Source organism: Pongo abelii, chromosome 1, assembly GCF_028885655.2.
Source record: "Pongo abelii isolate AG06213 chromosome 1, NHGRI_mPonAbe1-v2.0_pri, whole genome shotgun sequence".
Classification (NCBI taxonomy): Eukaryota; Metazoa; Chordata; class Mammalia; order Primates; family Hominidae; genus Pongo; species Pongo abelii.
Window position 1 is genome coordinate 216910552 of NC_071985.2, and position 26677 is coordinate 216937228.

Here is a 26677-nt window from a genome sequence, read left to right on the forward strand (position 1 = left end):
CTAAGGACAGTGAGGGGAGTGGGAGAGAGGACTCGAGCCAAGGTGACAAGGAGCAATCTGATTTTTAGCTTAGGGGATGTTCCGACAGCTGTGGAAGAGGGATTGGGGTTGGGATGGAGGGGAGTTAGGACTGGCTGTGAGGAATGAAGGGGGTCAGGGGTTGCCAGAGGAGCTGGAGAGAAGAACACAGATTTGGGGACATTAATGAGGCCAAGCCAGGCAATGCAAAGGGCAAGAAGAGCAAGGGGGAGGTCACAGGCGTTCAGATCCCTGGGGACTGGAAAGGTGGGCAGGCAGAGCCCACAGGCAAATAGCAGCCCATCTGGGGAGCCCGAGGCCAGGTGCCTGCCTCAGCACTTGCCCTTAGCAACTCTGTGAGAAGCAGACAGAGCTGCCCCTTCTTTTTTTTTTTTTTTTTTTTTAAGACGGAGTCTCGCTCTGTCACCCAGGCTGAACTGCAGTGGCGTGATTTTGAATTTTTTGTGATTTTAGTAGAGATGGGGTTTCACTGTGTTAGCCAGGATGGTCTCAATTTCCTGACTTCGTGATCCGCCCACCTTGGCCTCCCAAAGTGCTGGGATTACAGGCATGAGTCAGCACGCCCGGCCAAGCTGCCCCTTCTTTAAGAGCTTCACCATAGCTCATGCCTGGAATCCCAGCACTTTCGAAAAGAGCTTTACCGCTCCCTGCTGGAGAAGCCTGGTAACAACCACCCAAGGCCATGGAGACTGCAGGGTGAGTGGCATGCCCTGGAGCCATGCAGTCATAGCCTGCACCTCTGTCAGAGGCAGCCCTGTCTAGGATTTGGTGGCCGAGGGCCCCTGTCCTGAGGGCCACTCTGGAGAGCATGTCAGTGCCAGCAATCATAACTTATGGAGCATTTGCTAAGTACCAGTCACTATGCTAAGCCCTCTATGCAGATGGTCTCAGCTCATCCTCAATACTTTCCACTATCCTATCCCTATTTCTACAGGTGGGGAAATGAAGGCACGGACACCTTGGGTAGAATCACCAGTAAATGACCAAGATTAGATTCAAATCCAGGCAATATAACCCCAGAGTCAGTGTTCTAGTAACTTCCCTGGCCCCTTGCCTTTCTATATGCTCAGGTCTGAGTGGTCCTTCCTATGCAAACAGTACTTCTTAGCAAATGAAAGTGCTTTCCTGCTGTACATTAGGTCAGCATTTCCCAAATGTGGTTGTGGACTCTCTGCATCAGGATTACCAGGGCTGAACCAGATTTGGGACCTGGGAATCTGCATGTCTAATAAGGACCACAACCTCCCCACCACCCCCCCAGTCCTCCCAGCTGTCCCCAGGGCCTCCACAACAGAGAGGAAGTCCCATTTCACAGATGTAAAGACCAAGGCAGAGCAAGAACGATGATGAGACACTGGCTCAGAGTCCTGCCCACCCCTCCCCAGCTGCCTGAACCTTTTCACGCTGAAGTCGCTGCAAGTCCTCCTCGTGGGCCGCCCGCTGCTCCCGCAGAGAGGCCTGGGCCTCCCGCTCAGCCTGCACCAGCTTCTGGGCCATCAGCTCCTTGTCTAGACTGGCTTTCTCCTGTGTAGCTATTATTTGCTGCCGTAGGCCCGCCAACTCCCCTGCACGAGAGGAATGGGGGAAAGGGCAGGGTTGGGTTGAAACTTTTCCTTGGGCCAGCAGACTTAGGCCAGGTGAGCCACATGGGCAAAATCCCAGAGGCAGAGGGCCTGCCTGGCATCTAGTTTGGGTCCTCTTGAAGAAGTGGCTTGCCCTCTCTGGGCCTCAGTTTCCCTATCTGCTACATGGGCCCACTGGCCCTGACCCCTTTCCTGCCTACCTTGAATGGCATTAAAGGCATAAAATGACTGATGAGAAGGCCTCCCAAATGGGACGGATGTCAAAGATATTAACAACCCTAGGCCAGACGCCATGGCTCATGCGTGTAATCGCAGCATTTTGGGAAGCTGCGGCAGGTGGATCACCTTAGGTCAGGAGTTCAAGACCAGCCTGTCCAATGTGGTGAAACCCTGTCTCTATTAAAAATACAACAATTAGCTGGGCATGGTGGCGGACGTATGTAGTCCCAGCTACTTGGGAGGCTGAGGCAGGAGAATTGCTTGAACCCAAGAGGCAGAAGTTGCAGTGAGCTGAGATCACACCACTGTACTCCAGCCTGGGTGACAAGAGTGAGACTGTCTCAAAAAAACAAACAGGCCAGGCGCAGTGGCTCATGCCTGTAATCCCAGCACTTTGGGAGGCTGGGACAGGTGAATCACCTTAGGTCAGGAGTTCGAGACCAGCCTGGCCAACATGGCGAAACCCTGTCTCTACTAAAAATACAATTAGCTGGGCCTCCCGTTGGGCCCAGAGAAGAGGCCCAGACACAGAGATGCATTCGAGAAGGGGCCTTCAGAGCTCAGAACCCAGGAGCAGAGGCCTCCAGCAAGACCAGGGTGAGCTGAGGGGCTTTCCAGAGAACAGGTCCAGGAGAGAACCCCCTGTAGCCCACCTGCCGGGGAGAGAGAGAATGGAGAACTCCCAGGCCAAGGCAGCTCCACCTAACCACAGCACCTTGTCCTTCTCTTTCATTGCACCAGTTGCACTAAGGAGTTCGTGTTAACCTTTTGTCTGAACTCCCCCCAATGAGACCACAAACATCTTTTATGTGTCTTATTCGAGGAGTATCATATACCTGGTTCAGCCTCAAAGCCCTCATGCCTAGTACTATTCCTGACACATAGTAAATGTTTGATAAATAGATTCACTGAATTAATAATGAACAAAAAAAGGTTAGGAGACACAGGAACACATAAAGATGTACATGTAATTGTTTTCTAAATTTTGTGTTTTTTAAAAACTTTTCTACAGCAAGAATGTATTCAAAAAGAGAAAATCAAGGGCGAGCCAGATAGAGGCCAAGTGAAAGGCTTGGATAATAGAAATAGTAAAGACTAGCTGGCTTCGTTGGATTTGACTATAACCAGAAGCTCCTAAATAGCCTCCTCTAGAAGAAAAGTTAGGAGAGACAACTCAAGCCAGATCCGAGGCCCACTGAGACAACTACTGCCTACCATGCTGGTGGAAATAGAAACCATTTAAGCACACCTGTTTCATCAACGTGGCAATTTGTTTAAACTGCCTTGAAACTCCCTTTATCCTCACCCATTTCTGGAAATAGGTCATGAGGAAGTAATTGGTGATTCAAGCAGTTTTATGCACAAAGACTTTCACTGTCACATTATCTTAAATACTAAAAAATGAGAAACCCCTTAAGCGCCCACACAATAGGGAAATGGTTAATGATGCTTATCTTTAAAATATGGAATTTTATACATTTAATGAACATAAAAAACATATAAAGCATGTTTCTCAAGGATTTTTAGCATGGGAAAAACACAGGCTATGATGTTAATTGAAAAAAGTAGATTAGGCCGGGCACAGTGGCTCACACCTGTAATCCCAGCACTTCGGGAGGCCAAGGCGGGTGGATTACCTGAGGTCAGGGGTTTAAAACCAGCCAGGCCAACATAGCAAAACCCATCTCTACTAAAAATATAAAATTAGCTGGGCGTGGTGGCACATGCCTGTAATGCCAGCTACTTGGGAGGCTGAGGCAGGAGAATCACTTGAACCCAGGAGGCAGAGGTTGCAGTGAGCCAAGATCACGCCACTGCACTCCAGCCTGGGCAACAAGGCAAAATTCTGTCTCAAAAAAAAAAAAAAAAATATATATATATATATATATATATATATATGTATATATATAGCCAGGCACCATGGTTCATGCCTGTAATCTCAACACTTTGGGAAGCTGAGGTTGGCAGATCACTTAAGCCCAGGAGTTCAAGACCAGCCTGGACAACATGGTGAAACCCCCTCTCTACAAAAAATACGAAGATTGGCCAGGCATGGTGGCATATGCCTGTAGTCCCAGCTACTTGGGAGGCTAAGGCGGGAGAATTGCTTGAGCCCAGGAAGTGGAGGTTTCAGTGAGCTGAGATCATGCCACTACACTCCAACCTGGGTGACAGAGCAAGACTCTGTCTCAAATAAATAAATAAATAAGTATACATACGCATAGGAAGAAGCTTGGAGGAAATACTCCAGAATACTAAAGCGAGATTGGATAGACACAGCTTCAAATTTTGAACAGTTATCTTTAGCTTTATGACCTTAGGCTCAAATCTCTTGTCTTCTCTGCATCCCAGTTCTGATTTTTGTTTCATTTTTTTCCGAAAAACAGTTAAAAAATACTATAAAACTTAAATTCTAGGCTGGATGCAATGGCGTGTACCTCTAATCTCAGCACTTTGGGAGGCCGAGGTCAAAGATTGCTTGAGCCCAGGAGTTCAAGACCAGCCTGGGCAACATAGCGAGACCTTGTCTCTACAAATAATTGTGAAAGTTTAAATTTTAACTCCCCCAAACATTGACATCAAAGTGTCTATGATTTGGGGAATTCCTGTGAGTCCTTCATTGGTCCTTCCAGGCATTAGCTACGCACCTATGGTATGCCTACCCCTATAAAAATATATAAAACAGTGCCCCAGTCTTGGAACTGAAGTGTCACTTTGTCTATTTTCCCCAGGAAGAAACAGTCCTCTTGGGTCCCCCAGGAAGGGTCCCAGGAGCTGCAAGCAGGCCAGGATCAGAGTGAGCTGGGGTTTCTGCCTTCCTGGGTTCCTGAAGTACCTGAAGGGCTGCAGCAGCTGGGCTCCAGAAAGGAGATCAAGGGCCAGCAGGGGAGGCAACGAAATCGGGGAACCGGGGAGGATCAGCCTCCTGAGAGCTGCCAGGTAACCTAGGAGATCTGGGAAGAAGGGTATGGAATGACCTACCACAGAGGAGGTGAAAGACCCCCCCTCCTACCATGCACCCCATTCTGGTGCATGTACCTGTAGTCCCAGCTGCTTGGGAGGCTGAGGCAGGGGTGATCCCTTGAGCCCAGGAGGTCAAGGCTGCAATAAGCTATGTTCAGGCCACTGCACTCCAGCCTGGGTGACAGAGTGTTTGCTCCCCTCTGTGCCCTGAAGATGTCAAGCACTCAGTCTGTGGGTCATTGGGCTATTCCCCTAGCCTACATCACAAGCATTTAAGTCTTGTTTCCAGGCCGGGCATGGTGGCTCACGCCTGTTAATCCCAGCACTTTTGGAGGCCGAAGCAGGCAGATCACCTGAGGTCAAGACCAGCCTGGCCAACATGGTAAAACCCTGTCTCTACTAAAAATATAAAATTAGCCGGGTGTGGTGGCACATGCCTGTAATCCCAGCTACTCAGGAGGCTGAGGCAGGAGAATAGCTTGAACGGGGGAGGTGGAGGTTGAAGTGAGCTGAGATCGCGCCATTACACTCCAACCTGGGCGATGAGAGCAAAACTCCGTCTCAAAAAAATAAAAATAAAATAAAAATAAGTCTTGTTTCCAGAGTGGCCCCACGGTATGTCAATGGGTGCAGGGGGGAGGGAGGAGGTGCCAGGTTCTGTATAGAGATAATATTGGGACATGCTGAGTTGAACAAAGCTGAAACAGGTTTCTGTATGCTGGGATGTCCTGGAAGCAGTTTACTGGCTGCTGAGCCTTTGTAAGATTTTGCAAGATATGATTAGAGCCCAGGAGCCGTGGCTCGTGCCTGTAATCCCAGCACTTTGGGAGGCTGAGGCAGGAGGACTGCTTGAGTCCAGGAGTTTGAGATCAAGGCAACATGGTGAAACTCCGTCCCCACAAAAAATACAAAATTTAGCTGGATGTAGTGGCACATGTCTGTGGCCCCAGCTACTCCAGATACTGAGATGGGAGGATCCCCTGAGCATGGGGTCAAGACTGCAGTGAGCCAAGCACATACCACTGTGCCCCAGCCTGGGTAACAGAGTAAAACCCTGTCTCAAAAAAATAAATAAATAAAAATAAAAAATAAATAAAAAAATTTAAAAAGATATGGTTAGAGTATATCGCCTTTCTCAAACTTATTTGACCACAAGATCTTCTTTTATTTATCTATAAGATTTTTTTTTTTTTTTTTTTTTTTTGTGAGACAGTCTTGCTCTATCGCCCAGGCTGGAGTGCAGTGGCGCAATCTTGGCTCACTGCAAGCTCCACCTCCCAGGTTCACGCCATTCTCCTGCTTCAGCCTCCCCAGTAGCTGGGACTACAGGCACCTGTCACCATGCCCGGCTAATTTTTTTGTATTTTTATTAGAGACAGGGTTTCACCATGTTAGCTAGGATGGTCTCAATCTCCTGACCTCATGATCTGCCCGCCTCGGCCTCCCAAAGTGCTGGGATTACAGGTGTGAGCCACTGCACCCAGCCTGGTAAGATTTATTTTTAACAGCTTCAGTGAGGTATAATTGGCATACACTTGCACATACTTTAAGTGTACAATTTAATGTTTTGACATATGTACACACCCACAAAACCATCCCCACAATCAAGAAAGCAAACATAGCCATTTCCTCATGCCCTTTCTCATCCAACCATTTCCTCATGCCCTTTCTCATCCTCCCTCCCACTAGTCTATCCCCAGGCAACCACCAACTATCACTATAGATTTGTTTGTATTTCGTGGAATTTTACACAAATGAAATTGTAGTGTACGTTCTTTCTGTTGGGCTTCGTTCACTCCACATGACTATTTGAGATTCATCTAAGTCGGGCGCGGTGGCTCAGCCTGTAATCCCAGCACTTTGGGAGGCTGAGGCGCGTGGATCACCTGAGGTCAGGAGTTCGAGACCAGCTTGGCCAACCTGGTGAAACCCCATCTCTACTAAAAATATAAACATTAGCTGGGCATGGTGGCAGGTGCCTGTAATCCCAGCTACTCGGGAGGCTGAGGCAGGAGAATCACTTGAACCTGGGAGGCGGAGGTTGCAGTGAGCTGAGATGCACTCCAACCTGGAGAACACAGAAAGACTCTGTCTCCAAAAAAAAAAAAAAAAAAGGAGAGAGAGAAAGAAAGAAAAAGAAATTCATGTATTGTGTGTATCAACATGTTGTTCTTTTGGTTGCTCAGTAATATTTCCATTCTATGGATATACCATAATATACCACTTTTTTTTTTTTTTGACATGGAGTCTTGCCCTATTGCCCAGGCTGGAGTGCAGGGGTGTGATCTTGGGTCACTGCAACCTCCACCTCCTGGGTTCAAGTGATCCTCCCACCTCAGCCTCCTGAGTGGCTGGGATTACACGCATGCACCACCACGCCCAGCTAATTTTTGTATTTTTAGTAGAGACAGGGTTTCACCATGTTGGCCAGGCTGGTCCTGAACTCCTAATCTCGTGTGATCCACCCACTTAGGCCTTTATTTTTTTTTTTCAAGTGACAGAGTGAGACTTGTCACTTGAAGTGACAGGCTGGAGTGCAGTGGTGTGATCATGGCTTACTGCAACCTCCGCCTCCCAGGTTCAAGCGATTCTCTTGCCTCAACCTCTCAAATAGCTGGGATTACAGACATGAGCCACCATGCCTAGCTAATTTTGTATTTTTAGCAGAGACAGAATTTCACCATGTTGGCCAGGCTGGTCATGAATTCCTGACTTCAAGTGATCCACCTGCCCCTCAGCCTCCCAAAATTCTGGGATTGCAGGTGTGAACCACCACACCTGGCCAAAACCTCCTCTTTTTAAGGAGGCTCATGAAGGATTCTTGTTCTTTGAAATATCCCTTGGAGGACACAAGAAGGGGACCATCACACACCGGGGACTGTTGTGGGGTGGGGGGAGGGGGGAGGGATAGCATTAGGAGATATACCTAATGCTAAATGACGAGTTAATGGGTGCAGCACACCAGCATGGCACATGTATACATATGTAACAAACCTGCACGTTGTGCACATGTACCCTATAACTTAAAGTATAATAATAATAAAATTTAAAAAAAAAATAAATTTTATTGTGTATACTTAAGGTATGCCACATGTTTATAAATATATGTATAAATATATAGAACTAAACATATATATTTAGTAAATATACGTATTTACTATACATATTCACTATAGTATAGCATGCCATCTCTCTTGCTCCCTCTCATGCAGTGTGACACACCTGCTTCCTCTGTGCCTTCCACCATGAGTGGAAGCTCCCTGAAGCCCCACCAGCAGCAAATGCTGGTGCTATGCTTCTTGCACAGCCTACAGAACCATGAACCAAATAAAATTATTTTCTTTATAAATTAAAAAAAAAAAAAAGAAATATCCCTTGGAAAATCCCATTAAGGCTGGGCATGGTGGCTGATGCCTGTAATCCCAGCACTTTGGGAGGCCATACACACACACACAAAGGAAAATCCTATTTAAAGGGGATCTTCTCAATTTTCCAGGCTCTCATTCCACTCCCATAGGGAAGTGTGGTTCTTTGGGTAGGCCATGCCTTCTCTGGGCTTCAATTTCCTCACCCCTCAAAATGTGGGAGTACCTGTGCTACCTTCTAGGGGCACTAGAAGAATTAAGTAAGATGATGCCTGAAGTGCTGGGACCCTAGTAAGTGTGTAATAACTGGTCTCCAGTTCACCTGGAGCATTGAGGTTCACCTGGGAACCAGGATGGAGCTCCTCAGCCGTGGTGTCCTTGTCCTTGACAGGGCTCCGGATATCAATCCACCCTCGGTCACCAGGCAGACATGGTGCAGCCAGCAGAGCCTTGCTGCCGCTTGGCCAGCCGTGGCCAGCCACTGGGAGGCAGGCACCCCAAGGAGGCAGGTGTCCCACACATCAGGCCACAGGAGGCTCCGCCAGAGCCCAGCCCAGGAGGACATGGGGACAGCTCTCAGGAAGCAATGCCCCCAATGTCCATCGTGGCTCCAGAGGAAAAGACAGCCAACCCCTTCCTGCCATCCACGCCTGGACCTAAAAAACCAAAAGGAGGGTAAGTCATCCTCCAGTGCCATCATCCCCTGCCCCCAACAAGGATGCTCTTCTGCTGAGTTTCAGGTGAGGTGAATTCTAGTCCAGACTGCTCCTGACCTGGTAGAGGACCTTGGGCAAGTCATGCTCCCCTGGGTCTCAATTTCCCCATCTGTGTAATGGCTGAAATACCAGAATTCTTGGTTCTGTGAGCCTGTATACATGAGGATGTGGGGAAATAAGGAGCCCCCTGAGATGAGAAGGCCAAGGGGATGAGGCTGGGGTGGAACTGAGTGTCCTGGGGGCTGAGAGGGGAGGGCAGGGAGGCAAACCTTCAGCTGAGTGCTTCCCCCACCTGGGGGTTTCTCTTCTATTCAGGAGTGAGGCTGTGGAGACCCAGCCAGCACCGGGGCCTCTTCCTCCACCAGTAAGTAGGGCCATAGTGGGAATGGGGATGGGCTGTGTAGGGGAAGGGCAGGGGGGATGAGGAGGAGGAAGAGGGCAGAGACAGATATGGCACGTCAAACCCCTATTTGGAGTCAAACCAAGGAAGGTGTGTGTGGCTGTGTGTTAAAGTGCACATGGACGCGCACACGTGTGTGTGTGTGTGTGCGCCTGTGTGTATGCATGTGTGTGTATTCTGGGTGGGCGTCAAGAATGCTCTTACACTCTGGAGCCCTTGGGTTCATCCCAGGTGGTGGCCTGTTCCACATTAGCATGGATTTCTTCCACCCATTTGCCCTCGGCCACAGCCACACAATCCAAAGCATCCCTGAACACCTGGGAGGCTTCCCCGACCCCTCCCAGCCACCCTTCCCTCCCCCAGCTCTGCCACTTCCTAGTTCTTTGACCTGACCGGGCAACCTGCAAATACACAGTCACTAGCACCTGCCCTGTCTCATCCTGCTCTGTTCATTGGCAAAACCCCACCCTGGCTAAACCCACCCAGCCTTGTACCCATGTTGAGCAACTCAATGCGGTTGGAGAACATCTTGTCTTATTGATGGGTTTCACTTTCAAGCATTAACCACTCATGTCAGATGCTGCCTGCAAGTCTCACTTTTCCTTGGCCACACCGCCCTCTCCTCTGCTCCAGGTCATCATTTCACAACAGCATCCCCCACACCCCTCATGTCACTCATGTGTCACTGACAAACAGAAGCATCAGATGAGAAGAAGCATCCCCAAACCCACCACCCTCCCTGCCTTGATTTGGCTGCAATGGGAGCTGTGAAGATGGGCCCCTGCTCCCATGGCTGTCTCCCCATTTATTCATTAGCTCTTGTCCCCTCCCCCCATCACATGATCCCTCTCTGCGTTACTACAGGACAATTCCATCAGCATACAAACACGGCTTAGCCTCCACAATATCAAAAGCTGCCTTTCTTTCTTTTTTTCCTTTTTTTTGAGACAGAGTCTCTGTTGCCCAGGCTGGAGTGCAGTGGTGTGATCACGGCTCACTGCAACCTCCACCTCCCGGGTTCAAGCTAGTCTCAGCCTCCCGAGTAGCTGGGACTACAGGCGTGCACAACCATACCTGGGGTCAAAAGCCGTCTTTCTTTGCTCCTCTTTGCAGCCCCATCCCTCAATAATTGTCCCCCTCACCTCCTCCGCTTGTCTTTTCTCAACACATCCCCATATAAGAGCTTTTATCGGGATCTCCATAATCTCCATCTGGCTTATCAAATGGAAGAGCTCTGTCCTTACAGAGCCCACCTCAAAACAGCAGAAGACACAGTGGCTCCCTCTCTCCTTCTCAATGCTGCCTTCTCCAGGCTCCGTGACAGCCCTACCTTGGTTCTCCTCCCATGTCACTAGCAACTCCTTCCCAGTCTCCCTCCCTAGTTCCTCCTCATCTTCTCCACTCTCGGGGCTCCACCCTCTGCTCTCCCATCTCCATTCTCTCCCTGGATGATCTCATTCAGTCCCTCTGATGATTCCCAAATCCGTATCTTCAGGCGAGACTTTGCCTTTTTTTTTTTCTTTTAAATTGGCAGAGTCTCTGTTGCCCAGGCTGAAGTGCAGTGGTACAATCTCAGCTCACTGCAACCTGTCTCTGAGGTTCAAGCAATTCTCTTGCCTCAGCCTCCCGAGTACGTGGGATTACAGGCATGCACCACCTCACCCGGCTAATTTCTGTATTTTTAGTAAAGATGGGGTTTCACCATATTGGCCAGGCTGCTCTCGAACTCCTTACCTCAGGTGATCCGCCCGCCTCGGCCTCCCAAAGTGCTGGGATTACGGGTGTGAGCCACCACACCCAGCCATAGACCTTGCCTTTAAATTCCATGTTCATATATCCGATGGCCTACTTGAATTTCCTATGGCTGGCTAATTCACTTCTCAAACATGACCACAGCAGTCTTCTTCAGCCCAGCAAATGACACTGCCTTTCTCACCCGAGGGGCTCATGCAACCCAGCTCAAAATCACCTCTGATTCCTCCTTTCCCCTCTATAATCCTTTCACATGGAGACAAGCCCTGTTTAGTGCTACCTACAAAATAAATCCTGAATCCGTCCCTTCCTTCCACCCCCTCTTTCATTACCCTAGTCCAAGCCTCATCTTCTTAGAAGAAGATCCAAAATCTTCACCAAGAGCCATAAAGCCCTGTGTCTAGCCACTCTGGTCTAACTTCCAGCCCTTGAATATGCTAAGCCTAGTCTCTCCAAGGGCCTTTGAGTGTGCCTGTGCCTGAACTCCTCCCCATAGACAGGCTTATGGCTCTCTTGAGTCATTCACTTTCAATTTTGACATCAGTTTTTCCACAAGGCCTTCCCTGGCCAGCCGATCTCAAGGAGCCTGTCAGCCACACTCAGCCTATCACATTGCCCTGTTTTATTGTCTTTGTAGTACTTTCTCCCTCTGACATTATCTTTAAGTTGTCAACCTATTCATCATCTAGAACGCAAGCTCCCTGAGGGCAGCCTCGCTAGTTGACTTACTTCTCTATGCTTTGTGCCTCAAACAATGCCCAGCATGTGGTAAGTACTCAACAGGAATGTGTTGAATAAATGAATGGATGGGAATAACATGAGGTACCTCTCTGGACTAGTGAGAAGTCAGATGAAAAATAAGAACTAGGCCGGGCGCAGTGGCTTATGCCTGTAATCCCAGCACTTTGGGAGGCCAAGGCAAGTGGATCACCTGAGGGCAGGGGTTCAAGACCAGCCTGGCCAAAATACAAAAATTAGCAGGGCATGGTGGCGTGCACCTGTAGTCCCAGCTACTTGGGAGGCTGAGGCAGGAGAATCACTTGAACCTGTGAGGCAGAGGATGCAGTGAGCCAAGATAGCACCACTGCACTTCAGCCTGAGCAACAGAGCAAGACTCTGTCTTGGAAAAAAAAAAAAAAAGAGAGCGTATGGTGGCTCACGCTTGTAATCCCAGTACTTTGGGAGGCTGAGGCGGGCAGATCACAAGGTCAGGAGAGCGAGACGATCCTGGCTAACAAGGTGAAACCACATCTCTACTAAAAATACAAAAAAATTAGCCAGGCATGGTGGTGGGCACCTGTAGTCCCAGCTACTTGGGTGGCTGAGGCAGGAGAATGGCGTGAACCCAGGAGGCAGAGCTTCCAGTGAGCTGAGATCATGCCACTGCACTCCGGCCTGGGCGACCGAGCGACACTCCGTCTCAAAAAAAAAAGAGAGAGAGAGAAATAAGAACTATTCTTTGCCTGTGTGTTTCTGCCTTTTACCCCATCCCTACCCCATGCACAGCGTGGGCTGGATACCGTGGGGGAGAAGAGGAGAAGGCACAATTTGGCTCTGCAAGTACATACTGAGTGTCTGTAGCATACCAGGCCCAGTGCTTGGAGGGAAAAGACAAGGAAAGCCAGGGAGGGCCCCTGCTCCCTGCTCTGGAGGATGCAGCTGAGCTGGTGGCACCACAAGAGATGAGAGGTCCTGGACAGGAAGTCCTGCAGGCACTCAGAGGAGCCCTGGGGCCAGCAGGTAGCTTTCTGGAAAGGGAGGACTGATATTAGGCCATACAGAGGGAACAGAATACAGACAGAACCAGGGAGTAGAAAGGGCAACCAGGGCCAAGTGCAGTGAGTGGCTCACGCCTGTAATCCCAACACTTTAGGAGGCTGAGGTGGGTGGATCACCTGAGATCAGTAGTTCGAGACCAACCTGGTCAGTATGGTGAAACCCCGTCTCTGTTAAAAACACAAAAAATGGCCAGGATCAGTGACTTATGCTTGTAATCCCAGCACTTTGGGAGGCCGAGGCAGGCAGATCACCTGAGGTCAGGAGTTCGAGACCAGCTTGGCCAACATGGGGGAAAAAACCCCGTCTCTACTAGAAATACAAAAAAATTAGCCAGGCATGGTGGCACATGCCTGTAATCCCAGCTACTCAGGAGAGAATCGTTTGAACCCGGGAGGTAGAGGTTGCAGTGAGCCAAGATCGCGCCATCGCACTCCAGCCTGAGGAACAAGAGCAAGACTTTGTCTCCAAAAAAAAAAAACCCACAAAAAAATTAGCTGCGCGTGGTGGCCAGCACCTGTAGTCCCAGCTACTCGGGAGACTGAGGCAGGAGAATCATTTGAACCCAGGAGGCGGAAGCTGCAGTGAGCCGAGATCGTGCCATTGCATTCTAGCCTAGGCAGCGAGTGAAACTCCGTCTCAAAAAACAAAAAAAAAAAGCAAAGAAAAGAAAGGGCAGCCAGGCAGCAGATCCATCACAAGGAAAGTAACAGAGATGGGAAGGAAGGTGAATGAAGAGTGACGATGGAGAGGGCCATCATCTGGGCCTCGTGGGACAAGCATATTGGATATGATGGACAGAGTGGCTGAAAAGCTAGGCTGGCTGTGATATGAAGCCTCCAGAATGTGAGGCAGGCTCACCGTGTACTGGTTACCAACTTGTCTTGAGTCCAATGAGGCAGAATACCCACGCATACATGTTATATAAAGCGAGTTTATTACTAAAGATGGGCAGCAAAGGACAACAGAAGCCTAGGACCCACTGTGAGCCTGGCCCCCAAGGCTCAGGAAAGCTGTCTGGGGCAGAGGGAGTCTTGTCTGCACGTGCCGCACTTGTTGAGGGACCCCACAAAGCAACCCACCCTGGGTTTTCTACGTCAAGGTGACATGATTTGCTGGGCTAAAGCCTTGAAGGCCATCCTATTTCTAGAGCTCAGGGAGTGGGACAGATCCTGGGGTGTTCCAGCCAGTCCCTCCCTATCTTAGGATATTGCATTCCCACCACATTCTTTTTTTTTTTTTTCGAGATGCAGTCTCTCTCTGTTGCCCAGGCTGGAGTGCTGTAGTGGTGGGATCTCAGCTCACTGCAACCTCCGCCTCCCGGGTTCCAGTGAGTTTCATGCCTCAGACTCCCCAGTAGCTGGGATTACAGGCATGTGTCACCATACCTGGATAATTTTCGTATTTTTAGTAGAGATGGGGGTTTCACCATGTTGGCCATGCTGGTCTTGAACTCCTGACATCGGGTGATCCACCCGCCTCAGCCTCCCAAAGTACTGGGACTACAGTACTGGGATTACTGACTAATGTCCAGTAATTACTGGGTAAGCGTCCCAAAGTACTGGGATTACAGGCATGAGCCACCTACTGCACCCTGACCAAGCTCTTTTTTCTACAGCCTAGTGACCACAAGTGACATGAGAGGATGGAGTCTGAACGTGGTTTCACAGAGTCACAGGCTGGCCACCTCAGTGGGTTGCAGAGAGACTCAGGCAGACAGACACAGGGAGACACATGTAAGAGTTAGATACCCACTCAGGCACACACATTCCCCGTCGCCCCGCTGGCCCTCAGCTCCTGCCCACCTGGCTGGCCCGGAGCTCGCTCTCAGTGGCCTGCAGGCTCCTCTCCAGTGTGGCCACCTGGTCCAGCGTGGCCCGGCGCTCCCGTTCACTGTGCCGCACACTCTCCTGCTGCGGCGCCAGCTCCGCCTGGACCCCGCTCAGCCGCCCATCCACACTGCGCCGGGCTGCAGCCACCACCCACCCCGTCAGGCATGGCCAAGCACAGCCCCGAGACCCAAACCAGGTCACAAAATGTCCAGCCTGCACTCCACCAAGTGCAGGGCCAGACTGTCTGCACACTTTATAGTGTGCGGATCTGCACACAGGTGAGGCTGTCCAAGGAGGGTCCTCTTGGAGACAGCCCAATTGCTTCAAGCAATTCTCCGACCTCAGCCTCCTGAGTAGCTGGGATTACAGGTGCTCACCACCATGCCTGGCTAATTTTTGTAGTTTTAGTAGAGACGGGGTTTCCCCATGTTGGTCGGGCTGGTCTCCAACTCCTGACCTCAGGCGATTTGCCTGCCTCGGCCTCCCAAAGTACTGGGATTACAGGCGTGAGCCACCGTGCCTGGCCTGTTTTAAGGATACAAATTTCACATGTGCTTGAAAGAGTGCCTGACACATCTCCCCAAGGGCCTTCAGAAACAAGAATAATATGCTCCACCAGTCTACTAAACATCATCATCGATCTCGTCCCAGAGAGGTAAGCAGCGCAGTGGTGAAGAGGTTAACTCTGAAGGCAGAATGTCTGGGTTCAAATCCTGGCTCTTCTGCTAACTAGCTGTGTGACCTGGGGCAAGTGACATGGCTTCCCTGTGCCTCAGTTTACCACCCACAAAATGGAGATAACAGCTTCTATGTCATAGAGTTATCATGGAGTTAAATGAGAGAACTGAATTGCTTAAAATGGTATCTGGCACTTAGTGAAATTAGTAAGGATATTATTATTATCATAACTAAATTTTAAAAATACTATTACTAATATTACCACTGTTATTTTAACTATTGTTATTATCATCCAAGTTCTACCTTTTAACTAGTTCTCTGACCCCAGGTAAGTGACCACACATCCCTGAGCCCCAATTTCCTGAAATGGGTCTGGTTAGAAAACCTGACATCAGAGGAGTCCAGATGGTAGGAGGCCCGGGACCCAGTGGGTGCTCCCTAACCCCCCTGGGGGCACTGTCAGGGGACCCGAGGCACATTTGAAGGGCCCTGGCAGGGTAGCGAGATGCTGCTCACCTGCGCCATCCTGCACCACGTCCTCCTGCTCTTCCTCCAGCCGGTCCCGCTGGCGCCGCAGCTCCTCCTGGGCAGCCTGCAGTTTCTCCCGCTTCTGCTGCAGCTCCTTGGTCTGCTGCTGGGTCACCTGCAGGCTGTGGGCCAGGTTGCTCTTCTCCCTTCAGGACAAGGGGAGGGGGAGCAGAGGGGATGCTGGGGCTGCTCTCTCCAGAGAAGGTAGCTGGCTGCTGCTCTAGCCATGAGCTACATCCTCCTGTCTTCCAAGGCACCTGCCTCCAGGAAGCCTTCCCTGACCACCCTGTCCATGGCTGACTCATTTCACTCACACCCTCCAGCAGAAGAAGCTGGCTTTCCTTCTCCCCAGCCCGCCCACTTGGAGGCCTAGTGGAGTGGATGGAGGCACTGGTGTGATCTCCAAGCACCCTACCAGGTAGAAGAGGCCAGGCTAGGCTCCTGGGACGCACGGGCAATTGTGCCACCAGTTCTACTACACCATGTGACCAGGAAATGCCCTCTAGAACACCCCATGCCCCTCAATTCTGGGAAGCCTCATAGAGCTGAGTCTGCAGGTCCCACAGCTTCCTGCTACATAGGCACATGTTGGCCACAGCAGGGGAGGGAGGAGAAGGCAACAAATGGGACCCCAAAGACTTGCCAGGAGCTGCCACTTTCCCCACTGGTGGTAGGTGCAAAAACACTTCACGACGTGATTTTTTTTTTTTTTTGAGACAGAGTCTCGCTCTGTTGCCCAGACTGGAGTGCAATGGCGCCATCTCAGCTCACTGCAAGCTCCACCTCCTGGGATCACACCATTCTCCTGCCTCAGCCTCCCAAGTGTCTGGGACTACAGGCGCCCGCCACCATGCCCGGCTAATTTTTTTTTTTTTTTGAGATGGAGTCTCGCTCTGTCGCCCAGGCTGGAGTCAGTGATGCCATCTCGGCTCTGCAACCTCTGCCTCCCGGGTTCACACCATTCTCCTGCCTTAGTCTCCCGAGTAGCTGGGACTAAAGGCACCCGCCACCATGCCCAGCTAATTTATTATATTTTTAGTAGAGACGGGATTTCACTGTGTTAGCCAGGTTGGTCTCGATCTCCTGACATCGTGATCCGCCCGCCTCAGCCTCCCAAAGTGCTGGGGTTACAGGCGTGAGCCACTGCATCCAGCAATTTTTTTTTTTTTTTTTGATGGAGTCTCACTGTGTTGCCTAGGCTGGAGTGCAGTGATACAATCTCGGCTTGCTGCAACCTTCACCTCCTGGGTTCACGCCATTCTCCTGCCTCAGCCTCCCAAGTAGCTGGGTCTACAGGCGCCCGCCACTATGCCCGGCTAATTTTTTGTATTTTTGGTAGAGACGGGGTTTCATGGTGTTGGCCAGGCTAGTCTCAAATTCCTGACCTCAAGTGATCTGCCTGCCTCGACCTCTCAAAGCACTGGGAATAGAGGCGTGAACCACCACACCCGGCCCTAATTTTTTTTATTTTTTACTTTTATTTTTATTCATTTATTTATTTTTATTTTTTATTTTTTTGAGATGGAGTCTGGCTCTGTCGCCCAGGCTGGAGTGCAGTGGCGCAATCTCGGCTCACTGCAAACTCCGCCTCCTGGGTTCACACCATTCTCCTGCCTCAGCTTCCCGAGTAGCTGGGACTACAGGTGACCGCCACTACACCCGGCTAATTTTTTGTATTTTTAGTAGAGATGGGATTTCACCGTGTTAGCCAGGATGGTCTCGATCTCCTGACCTCGTGATCCACCCGCCTCGGCTCCCAAAGTGCTGGGATTACAGGCGTGAGCCACCGCACCCGGCCTATTTATTTTCTTTAACACAGAGTTTCACTCTTGTTGCCCAGGATTGGAGTGCAATGGCGTGATCTCGGTTCACTGCAAACTCCGCCTCCCGGGTTCAAGTGATTCTCCTCCCTCAGCCTCCCAAGTAGCTGGGAGTACAGGCATGCGCCACCACGGATGGCTAATTTTGTATTTTTAGTGGAGACAGGTTTTCTCCATGTTGGTCATGCTGGTCTCGAACTCCTGACCTCAGGTGGTCCTCCCACCTTGGCCTCCCAAAGTGCTGGGATTACAGGCGTGAGCCACTGCCTGGCCATTTTTTTTTTATTTTTAGTAGAGATGTCTTTTCGCCATGTTGGCCAGGCTGGTCTCAAACTCCTGACCTCAAGTTATCCACCTGCCTTGGCCTCCCAAAGTGCTGGGATTACCCACCCATGACTGCTCACCGTGCCCAGTCGACAATGTGCTGTTAAGTAAAAATAGCAGAATGCGAAATGAGATGTTTGCTGTGAACACAACTACTTAAAAAGACCTTCTCCTTTCCAGGCATGGAAAGCCTCAGTTTACTCTCACATGGACCTGAATTCCAATTCCCACCCTGCCACCCCCAGCCACACACACTGTACGAGTCTGAGCAAGTCTCTCAAGCTTACAACAACAGAGTTCCAAATTGCATGAGTTTGACAGGAAGACTAAATCACAGAGTACATAAAAAACACTCGGCCAAGAGCCTGGCACACAGTAGGTGTGCAGGAAACAGTTACTATCTCACTGTCAGGAAACACAATGGGAAGGAAAACCAGTGCCCTAAATGAATTAGGATGGGCAGATGAGGCTGTCAGAAGGTGCTGTCTTTTTATTTCTATTTTTCAAACTTTTCATTAGATGGTTACATTTATGAAGAGAAAAACCAAACAACAAAATATCAAAAACAACCTGGCAGCTAAGTGGATAATTTCTTGTCTTAAAAATCTTCAAGGTGCCAAGAACAGTGGCTCATGCCTGTAATCCAGCACTTTGGGAGGCCGAGGTGGGCGAATCACCTGAGGTCAGGAGTTCTACACCAGCCTAGCCAACATGGTGGAACCCCATCTCTACTAAATTTATAAAAATTAGCCAGGCATGGTGGCGGGCACCTGTAATCCCAGCTACCAGGGAGGCTGAGGCAAGAAAATCACTTGAACCCGGGAGGTAGAAGTTGCAGTGAGCCAAGATCGTGCCACAGGCAACAAGACTGGGGGGGAGGGAAAAAAAGAAGTGGATAATTTCTTGTCTTAAAAATCTTCAAGGTGCCTGGTGTGATGGCTCACAACTATAACCCAGTACTTTGGGAGGCCGAGACAGGTGGATCATTTGAGCTCAGGAGTTAGAGATCAGCCTGGGCATAAACCCCATCTCTACGAAAAACAGAAAAATTAGCCAGGCATGGTGGTGTGTGCCTGTAGTCCCAGCTACTCAGGAGGCTGAGGTGGGAGGATCACTTAAGCCTAGGAGATGGAGGTTGCAGTGAACTGAGATCGCACCACTACACTCCAGACTGAGTGACAGAACAAGACCCTGTCTCAAATTAAAAGAAAAAAAAATCTTCAAGGCTAGGCATGGTGGCTTATGTCTGTAATCTCAGCATTTTGGGAGGCCGAGGCAGGGGTATTGCTTGAGGCCAGGAGTTTGAGACCATCCTGAGCAACACAGCAAGACCACATCTCTACAAAAAAAAAAACTCCAAGAAATACGGTCCAGAATAGTGCTGTCAATAGAACTCTCTGAGATGACAGAAATGTTCTATGACCATGTGTGGTTGATGAATGCTTGAAATGTGGCTAGGACAACTAAAGAACTGAATTTTCTTTTTTTTTTTTTTTTCAGACAGAGTCTCGATCTGTCACCCAGGTGGGAGTACAGTGGCGCAATCTCAGCTCACTGCAAACTTCGCCTCCCAGGTTCACACCATTGTCCCGCCTCAGCCTCCCAAGTAGCTGGGTCATGTCACCATGCCTGGTTAATTTTTGTATTTTTGTATTTTTAGTAGAAAATATTTTGTATTTTTAGTAGAAACAGGGTTTCACCATGTTGGACAGACTGGTCTCAAACTCCTGACCTCAAGTGATCCACCCACCTTGGCTTCCCAAAGTGCTGGGATATAGGCATGAGCCACCACACCCAGACTGAATTTTCACTTTTTAAAATTTTTAATTAAATTTTAATAGAGCCAGGCACAGTGGCTTATGCCTGTAATCCCAGCAATTTGGGAGGCTGAGGTGGGAGGAGTGTTTGAAGCTAGGAGTTCAAGACCAGCATGGGCAACATAGTGAGACCCCCATCTCTAAAAAAATTTAGAAATGTTGGGGGCTTGTCTAGCATCCTCAGGGCTGAGATCAGAGTTGCCCAGGAACCCAGGGAGGTGAGGGCTCAGAGGGAGGTGAGGGCTTAGAGGGTGGTGAGGGCACAGAGGAAGGGAGTAGAAACCTACCTCCGAAAACTATGCATGCATAGGACCTTCCCCACCGGCTCCTCCTCTAAGAATATATCCAAAGATATACCCCAGCACAGAGGAGACGGCTTGTGGACAAGGAAGTTCACTGCAGCATTGCTCATGTAAGAAATCCTGGTGACAACCTAAATGTCTATCAAAAGGGAACTGCTACTAAGTACACGATGGTACATCCTTTAAGTGGAAAACTGTGGCCAAGAAAAACCAGTGGAGAAGTTCTTCCTGGCCTGATCCAGAGCCACCTCCCAGTTATAATTAGTAGGTGAAGAAACCATCTTTAAGAACTGTGAAGATGAAATTTTACCAGGAGTATATACAAAAAAGTGTGTGTGTGTGTGTGTGATCTGCTTTATTTGCTTATATAAAATAACCCTGGAAGGTCACTTAAGAAACTGATAGGCCGGGAACGGTGGCTCACGCCTGTAATCCCAGCACTGTGGGAGGCCGAGGTGGGAGGATCACCTGAGGTCAGGAGTTCAAGACCAGCCTGGCCAACATGGCAAAACACCGCCTCTACTAAAAATACAAAAATTAGCTGGGTGTGGTGGCTCACGCCTGTAATCCCAGCTACTTGGGAGGCAGAGGTGGGAGAACCGCTTGAACCCAGGAGGCTGAGGTTGCAGTGAACCAAGATCATGCTACTGCACTCCAGCCTGGGAGACACAGAAAGACTCCATCTCAACAAAAAAAGAAACTGATAATTCTTCTCATGCTAACTTGGTGGCCAAAAAAAAAAAGAAAGAAAAAGGAAAAAAAATTGTACATATAAAAATAAGGTGATAATGCTGCTTGCCTCCAAGGAGGGAAAAGGAATATCTGGGGTCAGAGGTGAGAGGGAGCCATTTCACTGTGTACCCTTTTGAAATGTGAACCTTGTGAACATGTGACTTAATCAAAATATAAAAATTTAAAGGCTACTTAAAAATTTTTGTTTTTGACTTTGTTTTTTTGAGGTGGAGTCTTGCTCTGTCACCCAGGCTGGAGGACAGTGGTGTGATCTTGGCTCACTGCAACCTCCGCCTCCCGGGTTCAAGTGATTCTCCAGCCTCAGCCTCCCAAGTAGCTGGAATTATAGACGTACATCACCACACCCAGCTAGTTTTTGTATCTTTAGTAGAGACTGGCCTTAAGGCCAGGTGTGGTGGCCCATTTCTGTAATTCCAGCACTTTAGGAGGCCAAGGCAGGTGGATTGCTTGAGTCCAGGAGTTCGAGACCAGCCTGGGCAACATAGCAAGACCCTGTCTCTAAAAAAAAAAAAAATTAGCTGGGCATAGTGGTGCACACTTGTAGTCCCAGCTACTTGGGAGGCTGAGGGGGAAGGATCACTTAAGCCTGGGAGGTCAAGCCTAACATGAGTTATGATTGTGCCACTGCACTCTAGCCTGGAGACACAGAGACTGTCTCAAAAAAAAAAAAAAATGTATTTTAAGTCCATAATACAGGTTAAATCCTTTCCTTTCCTGAATGAACTGTACCACTGGTTATCCAATAGTAAGGAGGGAAAGTGCTTCATTATAGAATTCTAATGAATAACAAAGGAGTGACTAAATGAGAAGCTCACAGTTTTGCAGCCTCTCATGAGTGGGTTGGATCTTGAAAAGAGAGACAGCAGGCACAGGGGCATCCTGCTGGAAGAACACATTCTACTTTTGGAGTCTTGATCAAACAAAAAAGCAAGCAGAAGAACCTGAATCTGACCTAGCTTTAGATCCAACATCCAATTTACAGGAAATACATGGGATAAAGAAACATGTTAATTGATACCATAAGGATGCAACCAGCAAAATCCAGACCATGAGAATCTCCAAGGACAACTGGCCCAGTTTCCTGAACAAGTAAGTTAAAAGGGACTTAAAGCAGGGGCCGGGCACAGTGGCTCGGGCCTGTAATCCCAGCACTTTGGGAGACCAAGGTAGGTGGATCACCTGAGGGCAAGACCAGCGTGGCCAACATGGTGAAGCCCCCATCACTACTAAAAACACAAAAGTTAGCTGGGCGTGGTGGCGCACTCCTGTAATCCCAGCTACTCAGGGGGCTGAAGCCATAGAATTACTGAACCCAGGAGGCGGAGGTGGTAGTGAGCTGAGATTGCGCCACTGCACTCCAGCCTGGGCAACAAAGCGAAACTCCATCTCAAAAAAAAAAAAAAAAAAAGAAAAAGCAAGCATTCACATTTTGTGAATGTCTGTGGATCCGGAATCAAACAAATTGTAAAGAAAAAACTAAAGCAAGACTATATGTGAACTTTTCTTTTTTTGAGACAGAGTTTCAGTCTTTCACCCAGGCTGGAGTGCACTGGTACGATCTTGGCTCACTGAAACCTCCACCTCCTAGGTTCAAGCGAGTATCGTGCCTCAGACTCCCCAGTAGCTGGGATTACAGGCATGTGTCACCATACCTGGATAATTTTCGTATTTTTAGTAGAGATGGGGGTTTCACCATGTTGGCCATGCTGGTCTTGAACTCCTGACATCGGGTGATCCGCCCGCCTCAGCCTCCCGAAGTACTGGGACTACAGTACTGGGATTACTGGCTAATGTCCAGTAATTACTGGGTAAGCCTCCCGAAGTACTGGGATTACAGGCATGAGCCACCTACTGCACCCTGACCAAGCTCTTTTTTCTACAGCCTAGTGACCACAAGTGACATGAGAGGATGGAGTCTGAACGTGGTTTCACAGAGTCACAGGCTGGCCACCTCAGTGGGTTGCAGAGAGACTCAGGCAGACAGACACAGGGAGACACACGTAAGAGTTAGACACTCACTCAGGCACACACATTCCCCGTCGCCCCGCTGGCCCTCAGCTCCTGCCCACCTGGCTGGCCCGGAGCTCACTCTCGGTGGCCTGCAGGCTCCTCTCCAGTGTGGCCACCTGGTCCAGCGTGGCCCAGCGCTCCCGCTCAATGCGCCGCACACTCTCCTGCTGCAGCGCCAGCTCCGCCTGGACCCCGCTCAGCCGCCCATCCACACTGCGCCGGGCTGCAGCCACCACCCACCCCATCAGGCATGGCCAAGCACAGCCCCGAGACCCAAACCAGGTCACAAAATGTCCAGCCTGCACTCCACCAAGTGCAGGGCCAGACTGTCTGCACACTTCATAGTGTGCGGATCTGCACACAGGTGAGGCTGTCCAAGGAGGGTCCTCTTGGAGACAGCCCCGAGTCAGGTCATGGGGCCACGGCAAGGTCAGAGGCCAATCCCCCGGCTCCTGCCTCAACTGCCCAAAACACAGCGGAGAGAACAGGGACCCCGAGGATCAGACTCACCTTCCTCACTCTCAGCCACCGCCTTCTGCAAGCTGCCTGGCCCTCGAGGTTACGCTGTCTGTCTCAGCCTCCATCTCGGCCAGCTGGTGATTCAGGGCACTGGTCTGGGTCCGAAGTTCGTGCTGCAGCCCCAACATGGGGGAACAAAGGAAGACCCCTGCTCTGACACCCTGCAACCTCCCCAGGGCCCTCCAGGTTTCCAATCCAGCCACGCACACCCAGGCTTACCCATTCTCTCTGGGCACTCCGCAGCTCCTGCAGGAATTCCCAGAGGGCCCCGCGAACTGCCTCCAGGTCCAGGTCTGGACGAGTCGGGGAGGTGGCAGGTCCTGGAGATGGTGGCTGAGACCCAGGGCTGCATTCTAAGGTGCTGGAGCTGCTGAGCCCTTTCCCGCTTCCTAGAAGAGAAGACTTGCTCAGTGATGCAGGAGCCACAGGCCACCCGACGCACCTCACTCACTCCCAAATGCATCTCACTCACTGTCATCCATGCCTTTCCCAACAGCCCTCACAATCAAGCCCAACTTCTCTGCTATAGCTTAGGGGCCTTCTTGCCCATCCCAGCTGAAACCCTCTCACCCTTTACAAACTGGCCACCCTGCATTCCCCATGTTCTAGAACATTCTTTATCCCAGCCCTAGGGCCTCTGTACATGCTGCTCCCCCTTTCCCCATGGTCTCTCTTTGACTGGCCCATCCTTTAGGGCCATCCCCCTCCCTCAGAGGCCTCTCTGGCCACATGCTGGTTTACAGTGAGCTCATCTCACCCTCAGGGAGTCTGATGTCTGACACCCAACCCTGACCATGAGCACCATGAGGACTGGGCCTCGTCTCTTCCATCCACCGCTGTTCCCAGGGCCCAGTGCAAGGGTGGGCACTGCATCACCTCAAGTCTCTCCATACTGAGTGCCTACTGTGCTAGGCACTTCATCTTCATGACAACTTCCTGACAGGTAAGGAACAATTAAGCCTCTTCCCAGGCAAGGCTGGCACAAAGCAGTTAAGTGATTTGCTTGTTCTCTTGACTGGGTGTGGTGGCTCAGGCCTGTAATCCCAGCACTGTTGGAGTCCGAGGCAAGTGGATCACTTGAGGACAAGAGTTTAAGACCAGCCTGGCCAACATGGTAAAACCCTGTGTCTACTGAAAATACAAAAATTGGCCAAACGCAGTGTCTCAAGCGTGTAATCCCAGCACTCTGGGAGGCCGAGGTGGGCAGATCACCTGAGGCCAGGAGTTCGAGACTAGCCTGGCCAACATAGTGAAACCCCATCTCTACTAGTAAAACACAAAAATTAGCTGGGCATGGTGGCACGCGCCTGTAATCCCAGCTACTCCAGACGCTGAGGTTGGAGAATTGCTTAAAACCAGGAAGCAGAGCTTGCAGTGAGCCGACATAGAACCACTGCACTCCAGCCTGGGCGACAGAGCAAGACTCCGTCTCAAAAAAGAAGAAAGAAAAGACTGGGAACAGTGGCTTACGCCTGTAACCGCAGCACTTTGGGAGGCCGAGGTAGGCAGATCACGAGGTCAGCAGTTCAAGACCAGCCTGGCCAACACGGTGAAACCCTGTCTCTACTAAAAATCCAAAAATTAGGTGCGGTGGCGGGTGCCTGTAATCCCAGCTACTCAGGAGGCTGAGGCAGGAGAATTGTTGGAACTGGGACCCAGGAGGCAGAGGTCGCAGTGAGCTGACACTGCACCATTGTACTCCAGCCTCGGAGACAGAGGGAGACTGTTAAAAAAAGAAGAAAGAAAAGAAAGAAAAGAAAGGAAGGGAAGGAAGGGAAGGAAGCGAAGGGAAGGAAAGGGAAGGGAAAGGAAGGAAGGAAGGAAGGAAAAAAGAAAAATTAGCTGAGCATGGTGGCCACGCTTATAGTCTCAGCTACCTGGGAGGCTGAGGTCCAGAGGCCGAGGCAGGAAAATCACGGAGACAGAGGTTGCAGTGAGCTGAGACTGTGCCACTGCACTCCAGTCTGGGCGACAGAGCGAGACTCTGTCTCAAAAAAATTTAAAAAAAGAAAAAAAAAAAGTGGGCCGGGCGTGGTGGGTCACACGTGTAATCTCAGCACTCTGGGAGGCCAAGGCGGGCAGATCACCTGAGGTCAGGAGTTCGAGACCAGGCTGGCCAACATGGTGAAACCCCATCTCTACTAAAAATACAAAAACTTAGCTAAGCGCAGTGGTGCACGCCTGTAGTCCCAGCTACTCAGGAGGCTGAGGCAGGAGAACCGCTTGAACCCAGCAGGCAGAGGTTGCAGTGAGCTGAGATCACGCCATTGCACTCCAGCATAGGCAACAGAGCGAGACTTGGGCTCACACACACACACACACACACACACAAGTGATTTGGTTGTTCTCAATGCTGGGAAGTTTCGGGGCTGAGATGGAAATCCAGGCAGCCCAACTCCCTGGCAGAAAATTGTGCACTCTGCTTGGAGTGATGGCCCGGGGAGGTGGAGGGGGCAGGGCAGGTGGAACCAGGGCATTACCTGCAGGCTGGCACTGGAACTGCAGGACATGGGTCCTGCCATGAGCATCCTGCCTTGGCGGCAGAGGGACACCGAAACTGCCCCTCAGCCACCAACTTGGTCACCACCCAAAAGGCCTCGCTCAGAGGTTCCCAAAGAAGCAGGCCTGCCCCTGGGGGCCTCCAGCTCTAGAAGGTCCCATCGTCTCGGGGTAAAAGTCCTCACAGAGGCCTATAATGTCCATTGGAGCAAGCCCTTCATCCCCAACCGTCACTCCCCTGCTTGATGCTCTGGGACTGCTGGCCCCTGCTGTCCACAGGACACGGGCACCTCCACTGAGGACCTCCCCTCTCGCCCCAAGTCCCTCCCCTAGCTGCTCGCTCACATTCTCCCCTTACCCATCACCTCCTGAGGCGCCTGCTGCCCCAGCATGATCTGCCCTAGCCCGTCCCTTGGCTTTGTCCTTTTTTTTTTTTTTCCCTAAGACGGAGTCTCACTCTGTCACCCAGGATGGAGTGCAGTGGTGCGATCTCGGTTCACTGAAACCTCCGCCTCCCAGGTTCATCGGATTCTCCTGCGTCAGCCTGCCGAGTAGCTGGGACTACTGGCACCCACCACCATGCCCGGCTAATCTGTGTATTTTTAGTGGAGACGGGGTTTCACCATGTTAGCCAGGATGGTCTCGATCTCCTGTGATCTGCCTGCCTTGGCCTCCCAAAGTGCCGGGATTACAGGTGTGAGCCACTGCGCCCGGCCTCCTAATTTTTTTGTTGTTTTGGCAAAACATATATAACATAAAGTGTCCCAGTTTCACCACCTTT

General features: G+C 50.4%; 1 protein-coding gene and 1 pseudogene across 1 annotated transcript; one reads left to right on the forward strand and one right to left on the reverse strand.

The window, feature by feature from the left end:
- LOC100454429 (rootletin-like) overlaps positions 1-26677 on the reverse strand; it is a 78977-nt pseudogene that overhangs the window by 2178 nt on the left and 50122 nt on the right.
- Positions 1922-11456, forward strand: LOC100433011 (spermatogenesis-associated protein 21-like). The gene is made up of 6 exons (XM_054549535.1): positions 1922-1927; positions 2332-2438; positions 4574-4781; positions 8562-8845; positions 9202-9250; positions 11376-11456. Exons 1-6 carry the CDS (start codon positions 1922-1924, stop codon positions 11454-11456), a joined length of 735 nt encoding a protein of 244 aa, XP_054405510.1.